The sequence below is a fragment of the Saccostrea cucullata genome, unplaced genomic scaffold (genome assembly GCF_032062105.1).
Source record: "Saccostrea cucullata isolate Sc308-1 unplaced genomic scaffold, CSIRO_AGI_Scuc_v1 ctg1015, whole genome shotgun sequence".
Taxonomy (NCBI): Eukaryota; Metazoa; Mollusca; class Bivalvia; order Ostreida; family Ostreidae; genus Saccostrea; species Saccostrea cuccullata.
The window spans coordinates 192589-217629 of NW_026924329.1; the positions used below are offsets into that span (position 1 = coordinate 192589).

Consider the following 25041-nt stretch of genomic DNA (forward strand, 5'->3'; position numbering starts at 1 on the left):
TGGTTTTCAAAGAATCAAACAGTTTTTAAGCAAACAATGGGAAAGATTTTTTTAATTACTACATACATGTAATTTCTGATATAACAATTTAATGCTAAATAATGTTCAATTTAAGAGACATATTAGAATTTTTGTTTATTTTAGCTTGGTTAAAAATATTGATACCTGTAAGGTATTGGCCTTTTCGATAATTGTTACGAATGGCTCCAACAGAGTTCCTTCACACGATCCTTTCGTGATTGAAAAGAAAACATGATAAAGTAGGGAAACAATGTCCTGGTCTGCAACAGAGGTGCCCTCCTTGATACACATCGCAGATTCTTTTGCCCAAAGGGTGTTACATGCTAGTTTTGCAACTACGGGTTTCTGTTAAATAAAAAAGATATTGAATTACAAATGGGCATCAGACTAATTATATGAGCCGTCCCATGCGAAAAGGGCCCTTATGTACTTTGACGTCATAATGAGAAAAACGACGATAAAGACAACGTCATAATATGCAAGTTGCAAGTGAGACATTTCTCACCTTTGTAATATGAACGTTATCAATTTTTTTTTTCATTATTAAGTATACGATCTAAAGCCATTAAAATATTTTTAAATTAAAGGAATATCTCTTTTTAGCACAGAGCTTAGTTTCACTTGGACATTTCCAATAATGAACATAAATTTTGCTGAAAGATGATACCTATTCCGATCATTTGATATTTTTTTATATCCCATGTTTACGTATTGATAGAGGTTGTGCCTGCATGTAATTCCGCATTTGTTATGTACACATCATTTTGAATGCTAAAACATCATACCCAAAGTGAAAATTTTACAATAGAAATTCTTTTACCACAATTAAAGTTCATACAGGTTAACGTTTGTTCACATTCACGATTAAAATTTTGCTGTGGTCTAGCGAGGCCAAGGAATTTGAAAAAGTTTAATGTCAGATCAATTCTTCGTAAAGCAGATGCATAACAAGGTAAACATCTGAATTTTGTAACAAGATTTTACAACGCGAACTGAGATCTATATATATTGTCTGTATAAACATCATAAATGACGATTTGCCTCCGTCACAGCCATAATGACACGAGTCAATTCTATTTAAGGACAGACAAGACGTTCCTTAATAATAGATAAAATTTTCCAAAATTCTGTCATTGAAGTATTGCTACTTAAACATGTTTACTTACAAAAAATTGAAGTACCTTACCAGGCATTTCTGCAAGATACCAGGGGTAGTTTTTCTTATATAATTATTTGGGGAAGAAAAATAATTTTCCAATTTCAAATATTTAAGTGTTGGGATTTTTCAAAAACGTTTAGAAACTGGTTTAGAAATCAGAATGTTTTTAAAGTTTTGAATGTTTTTCATATATTACGAAGATATACAAAACAGATTTGGAGGAACGTTTCGTCTGTCCTTATTTACAGAAATATTTGACATTAAAGACATATTGTGTAATTTATTTAATGTTTAGGGGAGAGTCGGGAAAATAAATGAAAAAATCTTTGAGCCCCCCCCCCCCCAAAGAATTAATACTTCAAATTAAAAAAAAAGGCCATATAATTTTTTTTTAATGGGGACGTTGATGCTATTAAAGGGGGCTGTGGCAAATAATGGTTCTTTAGAAAACATCTTCAGACTAATTTAACAAATGTTACATTTGGAAGTAATTTCACATTATGTACATGCCTGCTTCTACATCACAATTAATTTAATATTTTTTAGAACAAAAATAATATCCTGGAAAATTTATCTGAGAGATTGAACACAATATCGTTTGAATATTTTTTTTTTCATTTTTCACAAAAATGCTTACACAGTTTATTTGAAATAAATTCCAGTCGGTTTAACAAGTAGTATATACAAATGCATGGAAATTTCAAAAATGTAGTGGTAATGAGCAAATACAGCAGTGATGTTCATTAATGTCGGCGATACCACCAGAGATGACTCACTCGATATAATATACATGTCATGGGCTACGGAAGGAAATTGAAAGGTCTAATCGAAAGTGAGGGGCTAAACCAAAAAAAAGGTAAATCCCAATTTTCAATGCCTATATAATTTTTTTTGCAAAAAAAGTGGGGGGGGGGGTCAGCCCCCTAACCTCCCTCCCCGTTCCGACGCCTATGCATGTAGACAAAAGATTATTCATTTTCTTTAATCACAGTTTAGCTCACGCAGAGATATAACAATTTAGACTTTTAAGCAGTCTGAAATGGCTATTTTAAGCTGGTGTCCTCAAATGTTTTAAGTAAATTTTAGATAAATACGGCATGCACAAATCAGAAAGTCGCTATAAAAAGACAAGGATATGAGAGATTTAGTACGATACAAAATACAGTTGTACTGATTATGTTAATTTTCTTTCATTTTTTATCTTAATTCGAATTTGTTTCAAAGTACATGTATCTTTTTTTAAATTTAAAATAATTATTTATTTACTCATTTATTTTAGCAGAATGATGTGTATGAGATAATGTTTTTAGGGCATACATGGAAATTACGTCTCTCCCTTTTTTCCAAAATTGATGTGGACGTTTGTGCGTAAAAACGTACGCCTGACTACGCCCGTGTCAAAAGGGTTCAAACTAAATTAGGCGGAAAGAAGGGGGACTCTTGATGAATCATGGACTTTTAAACTTCAAAATATATTATGAACTCATTATGATGGTCCGAGGATAAGATGATAATTTATCAAATATTACATCTTTAATTCCCGATAGATTGCATGTTTCTGCAAGACATATACCCCAAAGAAGCGTCTTGAATGAAATTTAGTTGTTTACCGAATATACTCAATTATAAGTCGGTTCGCTAATAATTATAGTTCCAATTCAGATAATTTGGGAGGAATCTGATTTTGACGCGCTCATAATTGCAGTTTTAAATTTTGCTGAATATTCAAGCTGAAATTGATGAAAAAATGTTCAAATACTCGGTACAAATATTGTGACGGATGGGGCCGACAATATTTAAGGGAATTAATAACATGCAGAATATCAAAAGAAACATACATAAAATGTGACCAGAAGGATTTTCTTGGCATATATTACATGTTTTATCTGCATCATTTTTTTCAGTGTATGACAATCAATATTGGTATGTTTAGTAAGTGAGATCTGTTGTGTCATTGTACCCAGACACAAAAGAATGAACAGGGATCCCCCCCCATCACGACCCTTTGTTTAACTTGTAAGGAAAAATAAAAATGGATTATTAATCAAAGGCGGGTCCAGGATCGGGCGCGCCCCCCCCCCCCACAATTTCAATTTTTCGTATGTAAAACTTTTCTGTCCATTGTCCTTATATCACGGAAAAAACATCTTTTATTTGTAAAAGAAAAATTGTCACCTTCCGGTAGTTTTGCCCCTAAACCCCCACACAAAACCCCCACAACGGCCTTTCCTTAGACCCATTTGGGACTTCGGTGCAGCCGCAGACCACCTGCCTTCTGCTGCGCCCCCTTTACAAAATTCCTGGATTCGCCACCCTTACTCTAGAAGCAATCCTTCATATATAAGTTTAAATCACAAAATTAAAAAAAATCATACTGATTAGACCATATTAAAAAAATTCCTAGATTCTCATCTGAATTTTTGAAAAAAAAAATCGAGGTGAGAGGCGGCTAATACTTTATATTTTTTATACTTTGCAGATTTTTTTATTGACCTGGTCAATCGGTGCAGATTTCGTAGAAAATCCGAATAAAAGTCATAGTAGGGGTCAATTTATTTCTTACTTCACATAATCACCAATCTTTCAATGACCCAGTTGTAAATGCATTAATTCCGATATTCGCGGGATTTGAAACAAGAGTTGAGTTGGGTAGTTGAATACCGATCCCGATCATTATTAAGAAAAATGGAAGTAAAAAATCAAGGCGGGAGTAAAAAAAAAAACTGGCTGGGAGGAGATGAGAATCTAGATATATTTTAATTTATAATGGCCTTATGAACCATTACTTGTACAATGAACAGCTATCGTATATAATAATATTATCCATTTTATCGTAATGGATTATTTTTTAAAGAAAATATTTTTATGTAAGTAAAATACGAGCATGTAAAATATGTATTGTATGCACAGGATGAAAAGCCAGGTTTCCCAAAATTGGAAACCCGATGGAAACATATGGGAATCGTGACATCAGTAGTTTCCATATAGTTTCCATTTTATGGAAACCACATAGTGGTTTCCACATAGATTCCCAACATGGAAACAATCAACCTGTGGTTTTCCGTAAGTTTCCCAAGATAGGAAACCATGGAAACATACCTCGGTGGTTTCCACATAGATTCCCGACATGGAAACAATCAACCTGTGGTTTCCTGTAAGTTTCCCTAGATAGGAAACCATGCCCCGGTGGTTTCCATGTAGATTCCCGATATGGAAACATCCAACCTGTGGTTTCCCGTAAGTTTCCCAAGATAGGAAACCATGTAAACATGCCTCAGTGGTTTCCATAAAGATTCCCGACATGGAAGCCACCAATGTGTAGTTTTCCCCATGTTTCCCAGGCAGGAAAACTGTGAAAGTATATCTCAATACTAACCCACCTACCTTTTATTTTACAAAAAGTTAAATATTTAATTATGTTACCATATTTTTACCAATTATAGAAATATTTCAAAAGTGTTTACATGCTGTATCAAAATAATTAACTTCAAACAATTAAAATAACTAGATGTGTATTTCTGTGTGATTAATTTAATATTTCAGCACGGTGAACGCAATTCCATTTTAATTTAATTTTATTTAACTGAATTTAATTTAATTTTGAATTTGATTTATCACATAAGTTTTGGTAAACTCGTATAGAATGCGTGAAGTGGAATAGAAAAAAGTAAGTGCATGCAGTTATGTAGAAATCAATCATTTCCGATCCCACTTTCTTAAAGCTGTCTATGATGAATGTTCCTTTGAAAAAATAGAAGAGCTAAGGAAGGGTACATTTACTGAAATTATTTACAGACAAGGTTTACTAAAAAGATCGATTAAAAGTAAATAAAGAAATATGTCAAGTTACGATTACTGATTAAGGACAGGTGAGGCGTTCCTCAATAAAATAATTTATTTTTTTTCCAATATTTTGCAATTGACATTGAAGAATTATTTTTACATAATTACATGTATTCACAAGACATCAAGGTACCTTACCAGGCATTTGTGTTAGATACCAGAGGTTGGCATTTCTTATATACCGGGGTAATCCGTCAGGAAAAAAATACTTCAGTTGGTTTGTCAAAATTACATTTTTAGTGTTTCAAGTTTTTAAATACAAGTTTAGAAAGTGGTAAAGATTTTGTTTTAATATGAATTAATATATTAATATAAACTGGTTAGATAAGAATCATTCATCGAATTGGCTGGGGGTTGAGTATTATCATACTAGTATTTTACTATTAATAGTGAATATTGTTTTTTTTTTAATTTATTAAATTATTAATTTTATTATTGGGAGTGGGTGGGTTGCTTTTTATTTTTTTCCATGAGATGCCCCCCCCCCAAAAAAAAACGCTTTTGTAAAAGTCACTATGGTCGGCCTGTGTAATGAGGGACACCTGTCCTCACGTGCCATTTCAGGTGGAGACACGTGTCGCGAAGACACCTGTCACTGTGTATTTTTTGTATATTCTATGTGAATTGAGACGGTTTTGTACCTAAAGGGAACAATGGGCTGTTGTCGAGCATGTACACACACAGTCTCCGACAGAAAATTCTTTTAAATTAAGATGATGATTCGTGTTTCTTTTATCATTTAAAAAATTGTATATTCCATAAATAAAGTTATACAAGAGAACATATTTATTAATATTAAAAAACCTACATTTAAGTTCGTTCAATGAAAGAACAAACTATTTAGAATTTTATTTCAATTTTCATTACTGATTTAAAATAAAACTATCCTCTTTAGAAATTAAATAATTTTCTATAGGTATATATATACTGAATAGATCTAAATTCTCGTCGTGTATAATTATATTAAATCAGAATGACGTAAATAGATCAATGTGAAATCAAAACTGTATTTAATATTGTTGATGGTTTTTTGTGTGAGATTTGTAATCTAACGTACTACAAAGACATTTATTAGATAAATGTTTATAATATAATTCATCACATAAAACGTTTTTTTTTTCTTTCCCTTTTTTTGTTTAAATATGTGTACGCAGATCTCCGTGTAGTAAACGCCTGCGTTTTTGCATGAAATTACAATGTAGGGTCCTAAATGTACATACATTATATTTAACAAACTTTAAAATTTTCAGCCCTTTTTTTCTCCAAAGGCCATTGCTCTAGATAAAGAAAAGTCTATAATATTTTGCATGATTTTGTTTTCCTTAAGAACAATGGCTTTTAAAGTAGTGCATGCTATAGCTAAGGCAATCTATTTAATAAAAGAATTAATTGTATAATTAATCCATTGTATAATTGTCACGATTGAATTTTTGTGCAGTTTTTGTTGATTTCATTCTATAAAGGTATGAAGTTTGTCTACTTCAACAAACATTTCTTTATCTATGTTGTACACTACAGCGGCGGATCATAATATTATGATCCGCCGCTGTACTTTATTTTTATTCGCCGACATGCTACTCTTTTAAAAAAAAACTTGCGTGACTAATAGACTCGATCTTCAGGCCTGTAGGAAAGTAATTTCAGTTAGAGTAATAAACTAACCGGGATTTTATTTTTACTAGCATACCTTACCAGATTTCTTAACGAAAAAAAAAAACATTAAAGAAATACAGGGCGGGACCAGATAAAGCTGTATGCATAAGTACAGTCCTGCACATCAACGAGTATAGATGACTTTCGACATAATCTTTCCTATGACTTCACTCATACCAATCACGAATAAAATACTGAATTAAAATACTGTTATATTTTCCTGCCTTTGATTAGATGTTAGTTTTATTCCACCTAGAGATATAACTCTCCTAAGAAAAAGGTTTTCAACATTCTGATTAATTTAACAATTTTACGTGTTAAAATGATGTGAGAAATTTTTTTAGCTAAAGGCCAAGGAGTTTAAAGTATAATGTACATGTAGCAATTAGAGAAAAGTTAGCAGGTCCACCAGTAATATTGATAGCAGGCTCAAAATGTAATTAAACCCCGAAAAGGAGGGAGTTCAATTAGTAATTTAACCCCCCCCCCCAAAAAAAAAAAAAAAAAACAATTTATTTGCAATGGATTATTAATCACCGAACTTTTCAATCATCACTATTGAAAAAAAAAAACTGTTCTTGATAATCATGTTATAATTATAGCTCATTTTCATGCCTTTTAGGATTCCTGTGGAAAGTTCACAATAAAAAAAATGTGCTTTTAAAAATTCAACATCTTTTGGTGTGACATTATAAATTCATAATCATCCATGTAACAGTTAAAAGAAGCGGGGAGAGGGGGTTACTTTCAACAAGGACGGCCACTACCAACAACCAAGCCCCGAAACCCATATCCCGAAGGCAAATAAGTTGAGGTGTCAAGCAAGAAACATTTTTTTTTCTGCTCTTGCCTCATGTATTTAACCGCTTTTTTTTCTAAATATACTAGGCCTACACATCATATATATCAGCAAAAATATTTAGGAGCCCCTCTTTTTATTCAATGAAAAGGGGAAAACTTAATTAAATTCTAATAGAAGATCTCTTAATCACATTTAATCATAGTGAATGTAAACAGTTTATATTTCCCATCCTGCGTCGCTCTGTAGGCGCTTTATTTCATTGGTCAATTTCCCGAGGCGCCATTTTTGGAGGATCGAGAAGGACGAAGAAAAAGGTGTAAGCAGCTGGTAAATGTGAAAAGTTAAGATGGTTTCACCACCCAGTGTCTTTAAGACTGTGATAAATGCAATGGCCAACGATGAAGGATTAGTGTACGTATATTTTTGTTAACTTTTTACGGTAAATAGTTGTAATATTTGGCAACAACAAATCTTCACTATCGGAGACAACTTTTGTTCTGACGCCATTTTGAAAAGTTGGATACCTAAGTTTTAAATTGTTAAGTGTATATATTGCAGAGAGAAAGAGAGAGAGAGAGAGAGAGAGAGAGAGAGAGAGAGAGATTTGAGACAGTGATAAAGCGTAAGTAACTTAATTACGGAGGCCTCAAAGGCATCGTGCATGTGCATGCTGTAATATTTGTATGTTGTAAAATGGCAACGTTTCGTCTTTTATCATGTTTATTAAAACGTATGCTACATATGTATGTTCTCTCTCTATATATAAATGAATACTTTTCGGAATTAAAAAGAAAAATATTTTTAACCCCGCTCAAATTATCCGGATGATAATAGTTACACCGAGCATGGTTTCGTAGTTAAATTTAGACTGTAGAACATCCGGTTTGAATACATGTGTTTTCTGACTTTTCGGATAGCCAACTCTTTTTGTTGGAACTTACGACTTATGGCAAGGTATGAATTAAATATTTTTTGTTCAAAACTTTGATAAAAGCATCGATATTTCTACAAAAAGTGTCTTCAGTCTCAGCTTATCCGATTATTCATGAAGGATATCCTCATCAGAACAGTTGGGAATAGATTGTAGTCAATACTGTAGCATAACCCTTAATCATATGCATGACGATGACATGGAGGAAAAATATACATAAAAAAGTGAATGTAGGTGAAAGCCTGTCCACTTTTCTGAAGAGATTAGGTTTGTTTTATTGTTTATTGAAATAGTTTACTGCTCAAAAGATTTTTTTTTTGGTAATGTCTAACCTGTTGAGATGAAGATGTAAAAAAAGAAAAGCCTAATAGTGAATTAATATTGATAGTATTTCAAGAAATGCAAATAAATCATCAGCTTGAATAATGAGTTTTTTCAAAGGGCTCTCGATTCTCTAAAATTGGGGCCGTTCAACGGCCCGTTCCCAATGCAAAAAAGGTACTTTTTTCCCAAAAGAAAGGTGTAAATTTCCAGCTGATGATACGCATTCCAATAATTTCTAATCATGCCGAATCTCCTAGAGATAAAAAGCCTTTCAGTTATCTGATTAATAAGGCTACCCACATGCCGTAGGAACTGGGCAGGGGGAGGCATGTCCGTCCAAGTTTGCCGCTTTATAAAATTCTCTAAAAAAACATAGCTAATATGTGTTTACTCAAAACTAATGTCTTATAATTTTTTAAAATTTAATTTAAACTAAGAATCTAAAAATTTATACATTGTTCCTTTATTATTTACCTATATCTTAAGTTTTGGTATTATTTCTAAATTACTTAAGTCCAAAGACCCCCATCCCTGTTTTCTTCTATTAGTCTTTTGCAAAGCTTTATTCTGTTTGCGATTTCATATTTTCTTATGGTTTGAGTTTCGTGATTTGAATTAAATTGAATTGTATTTTTCGGCACTTTTAATTTTCAACCAGTTACTAGTATATTAAAACTTGTTTTGAAGTGCTGTAATATAAGGAAACCTATTATTCTTCAACATTTTATATAAGTAAGTCAAGATTAGGTAAACCTTACTCAGTTTTATAGCATGCAACAGAAATGCGACTCAGGTAAACCCGACTCAACTGGGGTTTAAACCCAGCTTACGTGATCCACGGTTCAACCACTGAGCTGTACTTATCTAAGCCATAGATACGCAACCGGCCATCAGTCTCTGTATCATATGGAAAAAAGCCTGCTTATCAAGTAAATGTTTGGTCTGTTAAATATAGATTTTATCAGACCTTATGTCCTGTAAATTTTAGCTTTTCAAGTATACTTTTCAAAGTGATAAATGGCTTTCATGATTATTTTTTTTTTGGGGGGGGGGTGTTAATTTAATACATTAAGGTATGTTTAAAATTTTCCCAATTTGACAAAAATGTTGAGGATTTTTCCCAATATAGAGGGACCCGGTCCCTGTACCAAAAGGTGCTGTGACAGCCCTGAGTAATGACAAAGCTAATGTACTTTCATAAATAGCCTTGATCCCTCAAAGTCAAAATGCAGTCCCGCTGTGCTGTGAATTTTACCCTAGATACCTCAAAGTGGCTGTGTGTATACCAAGTTATAATGTTCAAACTTTTGCTATCACTGTATATCTGTGTGTCTGTCTGAGTGTCTGTCGTCAACTTAAACCTTCACCATAACTTTAGAACTATACAAGATAGTGGCTTCATATTTAGTATGCATACTCCACTAATGAAGTGCTTTCAAATGGCAACAAGAAAAATGATTATGTGATCTTGACTGTGACCTGTATGCTAAAAAAAAAATTGCATTTTCGAACTTTGTTGCTGTGTTTCACAAGCGCATCTTGTTTGCTCTACTGGTCAGAGACCAGAAGAGCTTATGCAATAGAAATGCGTCCGTCCATCTGTCTGTCTGTCCGTCTGTCTGCAAACACTACTCCTCCTTAAATTTTAGTCTGATTTCAATATAACTTGGCACACGAGTAGACTATACTAAGATACATAATTCTGTGCATCAGTTTTTGATAAGTACAAACCAGTAGAGCTACAGTCTCGACAGAGACTTCTGGTTATTTTTTCTTCCATCCCGGTTGTTGCTAATGCTATTACATAATTAGTTTAAATTAGAATGCAACAGTACCTGGACATAATTTATCATTTCAGAGAGAAGAAAACTGTGTGACTTAAAAGAAAACCAGTGAGATAAAATCATGGAAAATGTATGATGATTCAGGATGTGGTCATTTGGTAAGTGGTAATTCATTCATGATTAGTATGTATATGAAAATTGCCTGAAAAAAAAGATTCTAAATTTTATTTAAATATTGAACTGTGGTATATCAGCTGTGAGCTACAAGAAGTTTTATGTAAAAGCTAGGGCTGAAACAATTTGCCCCCTCCATGTTATGTGTGCATTGCTATGATTGACATACAATCAGTTCTCTAATACATACACTTCAATAAAACTTTGTCGTCTTGGACCTGAATTGAACAGGAAAAAACTCTGAGATCTCTCCAAAAATTTGAATGAAAAAAAGGAAATGCTTATTAACTGATTTCTTGCTGGTCAGTATTTTGATTACTTAAAGGAAGCTCTAGAAACTGCACACTAAAGAGTTCTACTTTAATATCAGGTAGTTTTATGAAGTTAGAGTGATCTGCCCATAGATTAAGATTATGAAAAATGTTATTTTACAGTCAGTTAGATTATCTTTCATAGATTAAATTATTTTTAGCATTATTTAAAATAAAAAAATAGGAAATTAATTACTTTCATAATTTTTCCAATGTAAGTAAACAGCAATGATTTCTGCTTACAGATAGTCCATTGTCTTTGAAAATTTCTTGGGGAAATGAGGCACATACCATATGTTCTAAATGAATAAAAAAGGCTCATTATGCACATATTTAGATGAAATATGATAGATTTTTTTCTCTTCAAGGATTAATTTCTGCAAGTCACTAAGTTTTTAGAGTTTCCTTTATTTTATAGATATTCAATGAAATTATTTGAAGTATTAAATTTTGGTAAATTTTATGATATGAAAAGGTTATATGGATGAAAAAACAGGATGCGTGTATGACAATAGCGCTTAAATTTTTAATGTCTCTTAATTTTTCAGTGACATTAAAACAAGAATTTTCATCACCAAGAGACAAATTTCACATCCTAAGAGTTTTCTCCAATTGTCGGCGTATCGCTCATTTTTCCCACTTTGTCCTTTGTAAGTTACTTGTTAATATTTTCAATCTTCAAAAATATTGGACAATTACAATCTGTATCTGTATTGCCAGAGTATGGGGGCAACATGAAAATCATAATGAATATGTTCATACAGATTTTATTTCTAAGATATTGTCCCTCAAAGTTGATACTGTTAAAGAGGGAAAAACAGCGTCTTAAGCCGGTTGACCCCAGATCGACCCTGCGAAAGGGAATAACTTTTGTAAATGTGAAAGTCCTTTATGGTATATCATATAGATCTAAAACTGACTGAATTTTGATCAGCCAATTCATGAACATGATGAATGGATGTAAATAATGTTGGTCAATATATGAAAGAAAAAAAAAATTAAATTACTTAAGGAATCACTGTCTAGTTTTGAGAGTATGCCAGGGTATCAACAATAGTGGGAAACATGGGATAATTTGCATAACGGGCGAAGCCCGTTATGCTAAAATTATCCCATGTTCCCACTATTGTTGATGTCCCTGGCATACTCTCAAAACTAGACAGTGATTCCTTATATTTCCATTTCATTATAAAATAAAATTGTAGATTTAGACTTTTAAAATGTAGACATAGACTATATTCACAAGGACTTCCATGCCAATTTCAATAGTCCTCGCCCACTGACGTCAAACACATAGGCAGCCGCACGAGATTTACATGCATATTTGGCATCCTTAGCGTCAGACACAGAGACAGATGCGCACGAGATTTGCATGCGTATTAGGCCTCATTAGCTCCTGACCTATCGACCTGCCTAATTTACATTCCGGCAGAATTATCAAGAAATAAACTCCAAAAACTTTCAAAGAGTTATCACAGAGAAAAAAATTAGAAATGGAAATATTTGTTTATATATACATTTGTGGTACAGTATCTCTCCCATTGAAGTTTATAAACTTGTTATTTATTTCTTAAATAAACTGAGCATACATGCAATACCAGTATAAAATTACTCATAAGATACATGTATACTTAAACCATGATAAAATCATATGTGTCCAATGCAGCATATGATAAATCATTAACATACAAGTACATGTGTATATATACTGTAATACATATATATTGCATTATTTTAAGGTCCTGTTCTGTGGATGCCCTAATTCAGTGTCTACCCATCACTCCATCTGAAATCACCTGTTCTGTGCATATGTCTCTCTCAAACTTAAACTACAGAGAGCCTGTGGATAGAGGATGAAGAGTGACCTTGGACTAATTTTCTAGGTCAAAGGTTAGTATCAAAATCTACTGTATATCTTTATTTAAAATCGTAGTCCAGAGTATATTTCTCTGCTGGTGTAATCTAGCTTTTGTAGTAATATATTCTCAATGACATAATAAGGCTGAAAACATTATTTATTTTATGTTATTTTTTTTCACTTATCATAAAGCATTAAATATTAAAGAGATACATTAAATGCTGAAATCATATGTATCATGGTCATGGAAAGTAATTATTGATATTGGTATATTAAAGGACATTTACTGATCTCTTAGATTTCTAAGTTATATTCAAGCATTATAATTCTGACATCATATAATAATTTTGTATGAATATTGCAGATCATAGGTGATGTGAAGAAAACCAGGAAACTGATCTTGAAAGAAGTACTTAATGACCCTTATGAATGGACTTAAATGTGAAAGACTGTTCCATTGTTTATCTAAGACATATGAATTTATTTAATATTTTGATATCATTGAAAAATTCAGTTACAGTTTTTGTACATCAAATGAATTATTAAACATATAAAATGGTAATGCTTTTTTCTTTTACATGTAATAAATTTTTTTGATAGATTTTAAAAGAATACCCATTATTTCACATTGCTACCTTTAGAAAAGTTAGGGAATCTTGAAGTTTCCCAGTAATTTCCACCAGATATGGGACTCTTCGATAATTCCACCAAGTTTCCGCCACACAGAAAGTGCTACACAAGTTCCACATAGTTTCCTGAGTCAAGGAAACTTCAGGAATCATAAGGTTTCACGAGCTTCCATGTAGTTTCCCATAAAAGAAAACCTTAAGATTCCATCAAGTTTCCATTCCACGGAAACCACTACGCTCATATTCCATATGGTTTCCCGAGTCAAGGAAACTTTAGGAATCATGAGGTTTCCCGAGCTTCCATGTAGTTTCCCGTATAAGGAAACCTAAAGATTCCATCAAGTTTCCATTCCATGGAAACCACTACGCTCCGATTCCATATGGTTTCCTGAGTCAAGGAAACTTCAGGAATCGTGAGGTTTCCCGAGCTTCCATGTAGTTTCCCGTAAAAGGAAACCTAAAGATTCCACCAAGTTTCCATTCCATGGAAACCCCCTACGCTCCGATTCCATCAAGTTTCCTGATTCTGGAAACCAGTGGAATCTTCAGGTTTCCCATAACGGGAAACTACATGGATGTTCGGGAAACTTCAGGTTTACAGAGGTTTCCGTGGTACGGGATACCTTATGGAATCGGAGCGTAGGGGGTTTCCGTGTCACGGAAACTTGGCGGAATAACCTAGCATCCGCTACGGAAACCACTGGGAAACATGATGTAAACTTGAGGTTTCCATGTGGTTTCCATAAAGTTTCCCATGATGGGAAACCACTTTTTTCACCCAGTGATGTCAAAAATATTTAACACATAGCTTTTCTTCATTTTTTAAAAATTTCTTTTTCCCTGTTTAAATATGCATGCCAAACATGACGTCACATTTTTTAAAGCTTATAACGTTATGAGGAAAAAACAAAAGCATTTTAACCGCTGCAAAATCATTATCTGTGTTTCATCAATAAAAAAAATCTTCATTAGGGTTTTTTTAATCATTTTTTTTTTCAAATTAATGTTGAAAAGTCAATTTTGATAATTTTAACCTTAAGGGCCCTTTTTGCATGGGACAGCTCATATAATAAATCTAGGGGTGCCAGCTTGTAGTCCACTATTTGACTATCAGCCGAAAGACACGCGATCGAATAAGCAAACGACATTCAAATAATATTATAATTAAATAAATGCAACTAAAGAATGTTGATGAGCTGGAATCCCTGTTACAAAATTGAAAAAAAGAGCTTGTTTACTACTAGGCGTTAAGATTTTTTTTTTAAAAAAAAAGAGCCAAACGGTTAATTTTCTTTGTAGGCAGTTCAGATATTAGAAGTGATTTACTGCCGTAAGAATTATTTCTGTGTTTGTAATGTCTGCAATACATTCTCCACAAATACACTGGGCTTTGTTAACATATATGGTCTTGTACCATGTTCATATGTACTGATTATCATCTGTTATATTAAAATTGCTCAAATGCAAGGGTAAACCACGGCTGTGAAAATTTTTCGACACTTCGATAATTAATTAAACCATTTTCCTACCTTTTCAATTTGTTAAGGACAATTTGATAGCTGGAGCAAATAATAATTTAATGTGATTATCTAACTGATAAAAAAAATCACAAGTAAATGACGGTGTATAATGTGAGATTATAATCCCATTTCAAGTTTACAATAATCATTTAACTTTATCGACTGAAAATATAAATCGTACAGTTTTACAGTATGTAATTGTTTGACGGGGAAATCATACATGTAGAATTTAGAGAATTCAAGCTTCTAAATCTATTTCATCCACACTGTACGTTGTAAAAATATAATTATTATACCTCATATAAATAATAATTAATTAAATAGAATCTGCAAATTTTTTTTATTTGTATTCTAATTAGTTCCCAATTTTTTATCTTTCTGTTGCATAGACATCTAGCTCAGTATTCAAATCTGGAAACCAATGGCGTTACATATCGGAAATGACGTCATTGTCAGATAGGGTATCAGGTAGAACAATTCTACCTTCGCTTTGGCAATACAATCCTAGCATAGCTACACAAACCAGATTTTTAGCATGTGTTTGTTTTCATCACAGAGCAATATTCTTTGAATGATTAAAATTAAATGTACCATAGCCGACACCCATTTTTTATATATAATATAACATGTCAATGGTTTTATCTTGAAGAATCATCTTTGTCAACAAATGATCTAACAAGCATTTTTGTGCAGTGTATATGTTAAGATTAAATAAAATTGACAAACCTCGTTTTGAAGACAGCTTGCGTCTTCCAATGCATCCAGGAGTTTCTGAATAGCCTAAAAATAATAATATATTTTGCCATGGTTTGGATATTTTACAACAAAAATGAATTTCTATTTATTCCAAAATTTATAACCTACTTCTGCTTTAAATCTCCGTTTTTTGACGTCGTAAACATGCATCATAGTGACTTCTCGGAAAAGAGCAAGAAGAAAGAACACTTTTTTATGTGTATCTGGAATTGTTAGTCCCTGCAATATAAAAAAAGTTCGGAATAATACTTTAAGAATTTTTTATGGAAGGATTTTGAGGCTTTTGATCATAACATAAGTAAACTAAATAATTTCACGATGTAAATTACACTAAATATAAATCTCTATAATGGTTAACCAAGGAAACATAGGAGTTAAAAAGTATATAAGATCGGTCTAATTTGAAATACGCAGGAATAAACTAATAATTGCTAAGCACATTCTTTTTTAATTTAAATTCATCAAATAAAATTAAAAATGTATGAATATTTATTCGGCAGATATATATCAATGCACATGTAATACAAAATAAGATTTACAATATAGGGTCCTCTGCAAGGATGTTTTCGCTAGATGATCATTTAAGCAATTAATTAAAAACTGAAATATAGTTTTAAATCATTTACAATTATGTTTGTTCTTGAATTTATTTTATTCAAATATCACATTTTTAATTTTAAGACCAGTAAGTGCAATAAGTGGCACATTGCATGGAAGTATAACATGTAAAAAATAATTGAAAAAAAAAACTCGATAAAATCACAACATTTAGAAGAATTTCATAATATAATTTTTTTTAAAATCAGAAATTTGGCACTACAATTTTTGTGTAATTTGCAACAGCTGTGAATGAAAAACAGATACCCCTTTGGAAATATGTCACATCAATCAACCAGTGGCGCAGTGGTTAGAGTGTCTGTTCTAGAGTCGCGAAGAAAGGAGTCAATCCTTACGTCGCGGAATCGAATCCCACCGTAGGACGTAGAGACTGGTCCTTCGGAAGAGACCGTATAAACCGAGGTCCTAGGTGGCAGTAGGTGCTGGTACGAAAAAGATCCCTCCCTGCTCAATGTCTTTGAGTGCCGAATATATGACAAATATTTGCAGCTCTCCACAGGAAAATGTTGGCGTTTCCATATGAGTGAAAAATTCTCGAGAGGGACGTTAAACAATATCAATTAAACAAACTCAATCAATATTAAGATATGCACAAAACGTTTCGGTCGATTTAATGCTTTGTATTATAATCTTTTGTTTTCTACTCTTCAATAGTCAAATTTTGCATTACGAAGCAATTTGAAAATCACAATTTCAGGGAGGATCTCTTTTGCCGTTTCTCAGAAAAGGGTATGATTTCATCTCGTACTGGTATATTTTCCGATAAGAATAATAGCATTTCCTCCCATTTCTGACAAGCAAATCGAAAAAAATCCATAATATTTTCGAATACCTAACACAATCACACGCTCTTCCACAAATGTTACCGGACAACCATACTTTCAATTGAATTGGGTTTAAAACCACATTGTAGTTCAAGAAATGCAGACAGAATTAATTATACTGGTTATAAAATGTAGTCAAATTGAAGAATTCTGATAGCGGAAATTCAAAGGAGCTAATATTTTATCTAGAGAATTTTTTTTATGAAGAATTGAATCATTTGATGGCTTTGTATACCCATATTTCATGTGTGTAAAATGTCTAGATCGACTGTTCACCTCTAGATCAAGTTCGATTTGTTCATCGACAAGAGACTGTGTTATTTTATCACGAAGTTCTTTGTACTGTCTACCACAGACTATGAATCTGTCTGGACACTCTTGCACCTGCAAAATATAACGACATGCTACAGAAAAACGATAAATGTACATGAATATACTGTTTCTTATACTAGTATAATAAAGTTTAAATTAAATGAAGATGGCAAATATTCTAATAAGATGTTATGCACACAAAATATACCTGTATCTTAATTAATTACCGGCAAAAATAATTCATTACGTTCTTGAATTCATGATACTGTAAAACGAGTAAATTTGGCGCATACGTATTTTAGCGCAAACGCAAGTGAAAATGCATTGGCGCAAATAAATTTTAGAGCATGCACTTGTCATAACAAGAGGCCCACAGGCCTTAAAGGTCACCTGATGATCATGTAACAACTTTTGACAATTGAATTTATTTCGTGTTTTAAACCAGAGGCCATGAAATTCATAAGTTTGAAAGAGACAGTATTGCTTATCATAATTATACACAAAGCATGCTTACTCTAGTTACTTGATACCCATAAGTAGATCAGAGTAACAAAGAGAAAATGCACTTCCACTTTATAACCAGTTGTGCGCCTCACCCTAAGGAACCACTAACCCTGGGCCCATTTATTTCAAAATTTTGGAAATTTTATCATGAATTTTTTTTCATCATAAAAGGTTGATTAATGCCAAAAAGAAGATTTCAAAGCATAAATTTATTTTCAGACAAAGTAACACCCCCTACCCCTGACTCATGAGAGAAAGCCAATTTCAATGTCATATGATATCTGTATTGTATGTCATACAATTCAGGACATTATTTATTGAACAGCCCTCGTAGATATGGTCGCCCGTGTGGCGCAGTGGTTAGAGTGTCTGCTCTAGAGTTGCGAAGTAAGGAGTCAATCCTTACATCGCGGGTTCGAATCCCCTGTAGGACGTGAAGCCTGGTCCTTTGGATGAGACCAAAAGATCCCACCCTGTTTAATTACCCTGAGTTCCGAGTATTGGACAAAAATTTGCAGCTTTTCACCGGTAAGCAGTGGCGTCTCCATATGAGTGAAAGATTTTCGAGAGGGACGTTAAACAATATACAATCTAACAATCATACACAAAGCATGCTTACTCTAGTTACTTAATACCCATAAGTAGATCAGAGTAACAAAGAAAATGCACTTCCACTTTATAACCAGTTGTGCGCCTCACCCTAAAGGAACCACTAACCCTGGGCCCATTTATTTCAAAATTTTGGAAATTTTATCATGAATTTTTTTCATCATAAATGGTTGATTAATGCCAAAAAGAAGATTTTAAAGCATAAATTTATTTTCAGACAAAGTAACACCCCCCTACCCCTGACTCAGGGAGAATAAAATTCACCGTATTGCCAGATGCACCATTTTTCATCATAAATACATATAAACTTAAATAATTGGCATAATTTAATACCCTGGAGCAAAGGAAAAGATTTTCAAAGAATTAATGTATTTTCACTATATAATCAAAAGAGCCCCCTCCCCCTAAAGCAAATGGCAGAACCCCTGATACAGGGGACATAAAAAGCCACAAATTTACTCCACAGAAGCAGAGAAGAAGATTTTTAAATAATACATGCATTTTCACAATATAACCAATAAAGCCCAGCCTTAACACCAGAAGCTTTGACCCTGGGGCCATAAAATTCACAAATTTGAAAAGAGGCACTCTTGCTCATCATAACTATGTACTTAGTTTGTTTATTTGATACCAAGGAGCAGAGAAGAAGATTATCAAAGAATCAATGCAATTTTACTATATAATCAATAGAGCCCCACCCTAGCACTAGAACCCTGACCCTGGGGCCATGAATTTCACAATTTTGGTAGATGACTCAATACTGATTACAATCGTACCAACAGCTTGACTGCTTGATGTCCAGGAGTAAAGAAGAAGATTTTTAAAGATTGCACTAATTTTAGTGTTTTTGGCCCCACCCCCAAGGCCCCAGGGGGGAAGGGAACATGGAATTCAAAATTTTTGTTCCCCTTTATCCATAGATGCTGTATGCCAAAATTGGTTGAAACTGGTTCAGTGGTTTCAGTGAAGAAGCTTATAATGTTCAAATGTTAACACACGACGCACGACACACGAGACATGACACACGACGCACGACGACGGATGAAAACGGATAGCAATTTAATTGCAATTAAAATAGCAATTAAAAAGCAATTCAAAAGCAATCAAAATATACAATTGTGTTATTTTGGACTTTTTTACATCAACTCCCGTATTTGACTTTTTGGTTAGTCAAGCACGGAAACACAATAGCACTACCGTATATAACTAAACATTCGTCACCTTTACCGTGTGTTGCAATAGCATGGATGTAACACAGTGTTAAAATTTATTTAATTATTATTTTTTCTAAAAAAAAAAAAAAAAAAATTGAGTATTTACGCATTTTATTCATATTAAAACAATGCATGCATCGAAAGAAAGTTACTTGGATAAACGGTAATCATAATCAGGTATTGACTGCAAGCTCAATCGCCATGTTTGATTGCATTGTTTACCTCGAGGCGATAGATGATGATTGACACGCCGAGAAGCCAAACTTTGAAGGTGCTAATGATAAATAATCAGGTAACAACTACCGGGGTAACATAGTTTAATTACATTATAATTTGGCAAAACTGTCTCGATCGATCCTAGCATGCGCAGTACTAGTGTGTTTATAAAATCCCTTCAACATAATCGCGCGTTTCGGCCGTTTACATGTACCTCTGTAAAAGCTTTGAACACACACAAAAAATAATATTTAGAAATCTGTTAGCGCACAATAAATTTAAGCGTCCAGGGGCTCTTGCGCCAAAGGCGCTAAAATTAATAGTGCGCCAAATATTCTCGTTTTACAGTATGCCATATAGCAGGTTCTTCATTTGGTGTAAAATTTGAGCATTTTTGTATTCCAAAAATTTGGAGGATTTTTTTTGAAGGACTGGGGTTCAATTACATTACAAAAGAGAAGTGCATTGCATTATCTGAGTAAATAATGTTGTTGAAATTTCTTTTAGTGCATAATATGATTTAGGGTCAAAGTTCCAATATAATATAAACTATACAGATTTTTAGCATTTTGTCCTTGATGTAATTTCACAGGAAATAGTAACTCATATATCTTGACAAAGTGATTTAGGTCAGACATTGTCATTTTATGTATGAAGAGAACAAGCAGGTACCTTTTTTAATATTTATCTTTTGTATAAATGGTATAACTTACGTTTTCCGCTTTTAGCTCAGGCAAACTTAGCAGTTCAACTGGTAGATGCTGTTTTAATTCCGTGCCTGATGATAAGATTTGACGATAGCTTTTTACACTGAAGGATCGACAGAAGTATTTGATTAAGAACAATCTGTAAGATAAAAAATATAAATATAATATACTCAAAAGCACTAATATTAAATACATGTACTAAATAATCGTTAAAATAGAGTCTATTCATGACTCATGGTGACATTTTTTGTGGATATCTTGTACGTATGCTCATCATCAATTTTCTTTACTGATATTATTTACAAATAAATATTTTATTGTAGAGAAAATTGTCACACCAGTAACATTGAATCAGTCCAAATGGTCATGTTAAAAGATTATTACACTCTCTCTGGTCGCAGGCACACTAGCATACTCTTTAGATTTTTTTTTCATATCCAAAGATAAGGCGAAGGAGAGAAAAAAACAAACTTCTTAAAACCATAGACATTTGTATTGTCCAAATTACCATGATTACAATTATCAGATCCTTTTTCCAAATGAAAAACAAAGTTTGTCTCTTAAATGAATATTTTGCACTTCAAATCTCAACTAAACTACTTTCATTTCAAAGTTCTCGTTGAACAGTCATATAATACTTTAGTTCCAATTACCTTGACCCTGTCAAAAAATATTGACGAAAGGTCAGGATAAACTGTGGTCCTGCAAGCTCATTTTCAGTTCGTTTTAAGCCTCTGAAATGTATTAGTTTTTTATTTATGTTCAGATTAATATTTTCAGTCTTCTTATTCCAGCTATTTCACTAATGAAATCTTTTAAAAATTATATTGTCCTTAAAAAAAACGTGTCCACAAGAATTTTTGTCAGACGAACAGCTAAACTGACAGATAGCTGGCCTGAAAGACAGTAAGAAATAATGACTTCGAAATGCATGTATACCCTGTGTATGATTGCAAAAGTATAATGAGAAAAAGAGAGAAACGTACTTAGCCCATCGACACTTGCTTGTCATTTTGGACACAGCTTCATACAACTTCTTCAGATTTTTCGAATACTTCACAGTGTTCTCCACATTGTGTTGGAACAAAAACTTTGCCGCACACGCCAGACTAAATCTCGTTTCTGCCACACAGCATAATTTTTTCACATCGAGATTTTCCTCGTTTATCACATCTGCAGAATCTTTAAGATATTCTGTCGCCTTAAGCATTTCTGCTTTCCATGGTTCTTTTTCCTTAGAGGTTTTTTGCTGAATCGAGTCCTATTTAAAATAGAAATAATTTCATATTTTGATCTACCTGGTTCTTTTACATTTAATAAAAACATTTAACAAGTTATCAATGTTAACCTAAACATGTTAAATGACTATCTTGTTCTTTACAAACATATTTGAATCTAGGTTACATAATATCAATGCATGCAGTCTCTTACAATTTAATATAATGCTTAAAACAACAAGTATATTTCCATGAATCAGAACTCTCCAAATTATGTACTTTTATACTAAATCTTAATTTTACAAAGTTTAATGAGCATAACGATTGCATCTTTTTCCCTACAGAAGTGTAAATAACATGGCTACTTGTTTATACGTTCATTTGACTCTGCCCAAAAAACCACAACTCTCTCTCTCTCTCTCTCTCTCTCTCTCTCTCTCTCTCTCTCTGTTTTCTCTCTCTGTGTCTAGGGTGAGAGAGAAAGAGAGAGAGAGAGCATGTTTGTGAAGGGGTGCTTGTGTAAGGGTGTGAAGGTATCTGCGGGTGTATATGGAAGGGTAGAGGGATGGGAGGACGTGCGATTAATATTATTGTTAATATTCCGTAACAAGCAGCTTAAAATTAAAAATAATAACTTAGTAAACTAATTCGAATGTTTAAGTACAAAAACAAGAATGAAATAAGTGAACTATTGCTGTTTCGAATTTCATAGTAAAATATAGACTTTAACATTTTGGTTTTCTGATGTGAGATATTTAACCCTCAGTGGAAGATAAGAGTCATATTGGAAAACGGAGAACATAACAGGGGAAAGTTAACATAAACAAGAGGCCCAGGGGCCACAGCGCTCACCTGAGCACACAGGCTAGGAAAAAAGCACATATCAGATCAGAACTGAAAGTTTACTGGGGTGGGGTGGGGGGGGGGGTTGAATCTAAACCCCCAAGGGGATCATAATTTGAACGAACTAGAATCTACACTACCTAAGGATGATTCCATATAAATATTACTAATTATGGCTTTGACATACTTGAAAAGAAGATTTTAAAAGGTTGCCCTATATATTCCTATGTTAAATTTTGTTCAGCCATTTTGGCCCCACCCTACCCTTAGGGGTCATGATTTGCACAAACTTGAATCTACACTACCTGACGATGATTCCACATGCGTTTCATCTTTCCTGGCCCAGTGGTTCTGGAGAAGAAGATTTTTAAAGTTTTTTTCTATATATTACTATGTAGAACTTTGATCGGCCATTTTGGCCCCATCCTAGCCCTGGGGGTCATGATTTGAACAAATTTGAATCTACACTACCTGAGGATGATTCCACATGAGTTTCATCTTTCCTGGCCCAGTGGTTCGGAAGAGAAGTTTTTTAAAGATTTTCCCTATATACTCCTCTGTAAAACTTTGATCGTCCATTTTGGCCCCCCTCCCCCTCCCGGGGGGGGGGGGTCGTGATTTGAACAAACTTAAATCTACACTACCTGAGGATGATTCCATATGAGTTTCATCTTTCCTGACCCAGTGGTTCTTGAGAAGAAGATTTTTAAAAAATGTCATTAATTTTTCTCTAATTCATAATTATCTCCCCTTGGAAAAGGGCGTAGCCCTTCATTTGAACAATCTTGAATCCCGTTCACCCAAGGATACTTTGTGGCAAGTTTGGTTGAAATTGGCCCAGTGGATCTTGAAGAAGATGAAAATGTGAAAAGTTTACGACAACAACAACAACAACGACAACGACAGACGACGGACAAATTTTGATCAGAAAAGCTCACTTGAGCCTTCGGCTCAGGTGAGCTAAAAAGACCATGTTTTTGAAGTAAATAAATTATTTAGGGGCTGTTCCTATAACATCATCAAACATACCTCTAAGCATTGAATAACTAGAATACTGAATTCAATGACTTTCTCTGGATCCTCTTTAAGCATTGCCTCTGCTCTTGAAAGGTATTCAGAAAGAAATTCCATGACATCATCCAAACTGCATAAAAAGCATACTTACATATACTTGCATTTAGAACATGTAAGACAGATAAATTATTAAATTTTTCGAGATGATTAATTTTGCAGTTAATTTTGGCAGAAAAGCTGAAATTAGTATCCATTTGCGGCTACTTTGAATGATACTCTGTCTGTGTGTTTAAGTTTTTATATGTGTACATACATTATCAATAGTCTTACCTGGTTCTTAGTAAGTGCTGCAATAAGAATGACCTAAACACTGGAGTTGAATCAACTTTTGATTCAACAAGCGCCATTTCTTTGCTCACAGTCTCCATGCCATGGTCCATTTTCGTCTCTACAGTAACAAGGGAAGTCAATTTTCTTATCACTTCTTTGGATGGTGCTTCATTGTTAGCAAAGCATAATTGTGATACAATTTCCATGAAGAAATCATTGCAGTTGTTTTTGAAAGTTTGTACTTTTTGGACTTCTCGCTATAAAAATAAAAAAAAAACAAAAAGACAAACATATATGCCTGCTTTTAACTCTCTTTAAATGTTCTAATACTGTGACTGAAAGAACATTCCAAAATGAATCAATTTATAGTGTATATTTAATATTATCATATTTATTTTTTATAGTAATGAAAACAACAATTAAAATTAACAAAGGTAAAAAAAGAATTTTAGGAAAAAAATCATCAATTCATTCAGCTTTGAGATACCTGTCTGGGTTATTTGTGTCTTCAATTAGATGGTTTTCATGACATGCTGGACATTCTTCTTGTTTAGAAACAACGTGATTATTTCGACAGCCAATGCAAATCACATTGGAACATCGTAACTGAATGGGTTGTCCAACAATGCCATTCTCACAAACCTTGCATTTTTGTTGATCGCTGAAATAGAAATCTTTATCGGTTTATATTAAAAAACACGTAGCTAGGAAGTATTTAAATGGATTGGGTAAATTTATCAAATTTGCAGACTTGTGATTTTTTTTTGTAATACAAAATTTGATTAGCAAGCAAGAATTTTAATAGATTGTAACCATAGAATCTGTGCTGATGATTCGATAAATAAACTTTTGAAAGTAGTTCAAAAGT

At 33.2% G+C, this 25041-nt stretch overlaps 1 protein-coding gene across 1 annotated transcript in view; it reads right to left on the bottom strand.

Moving 5' to 3' along the window:
• Nucleotides 1–24829, bottom strand: part of LOC134266221 (E3 ubiquitin-protein ligase rnf213-alpha-like) — a 57678-nt gene extending 32849 nt beyond the window's left edge. Inside the window, exons 1-9 of the mRNA XM_062748452.1 lie at nt 24661–24829; nt 24174–24430; nt 23859–23973; nt 21756–22030; nt 20776–20908; nt 17484–17591; nt 15874–15984; nt 15736–15789; nt 166–366 (exon numbers count right to left, since the gene is read on the bottom strand). Coding sequence (XP_062604436.1) covers nt 166–366; nt 15736–15789; nt 15874–15984; nt 17484–17591; nt 20776–20908; nt 21756–22030; nt 23859–23973; nt 24174–24379 — 1203 coding nt within the window. The 5' untranslated portion in view covers nt 24380–24430; nt 24661–24829. The remainder of the gene's footprint in view (nt 1–165; nt 367–15735; nt 15790–15873; nt 15985–17483; nt 17592–20775; nt 20909–21755; nt 22031–23858; nt 23974–24173; nt 24431–24660) is intronic.
• Between the last annotated feature and the right edge of the window lie 212 nt (nt 24830–25041).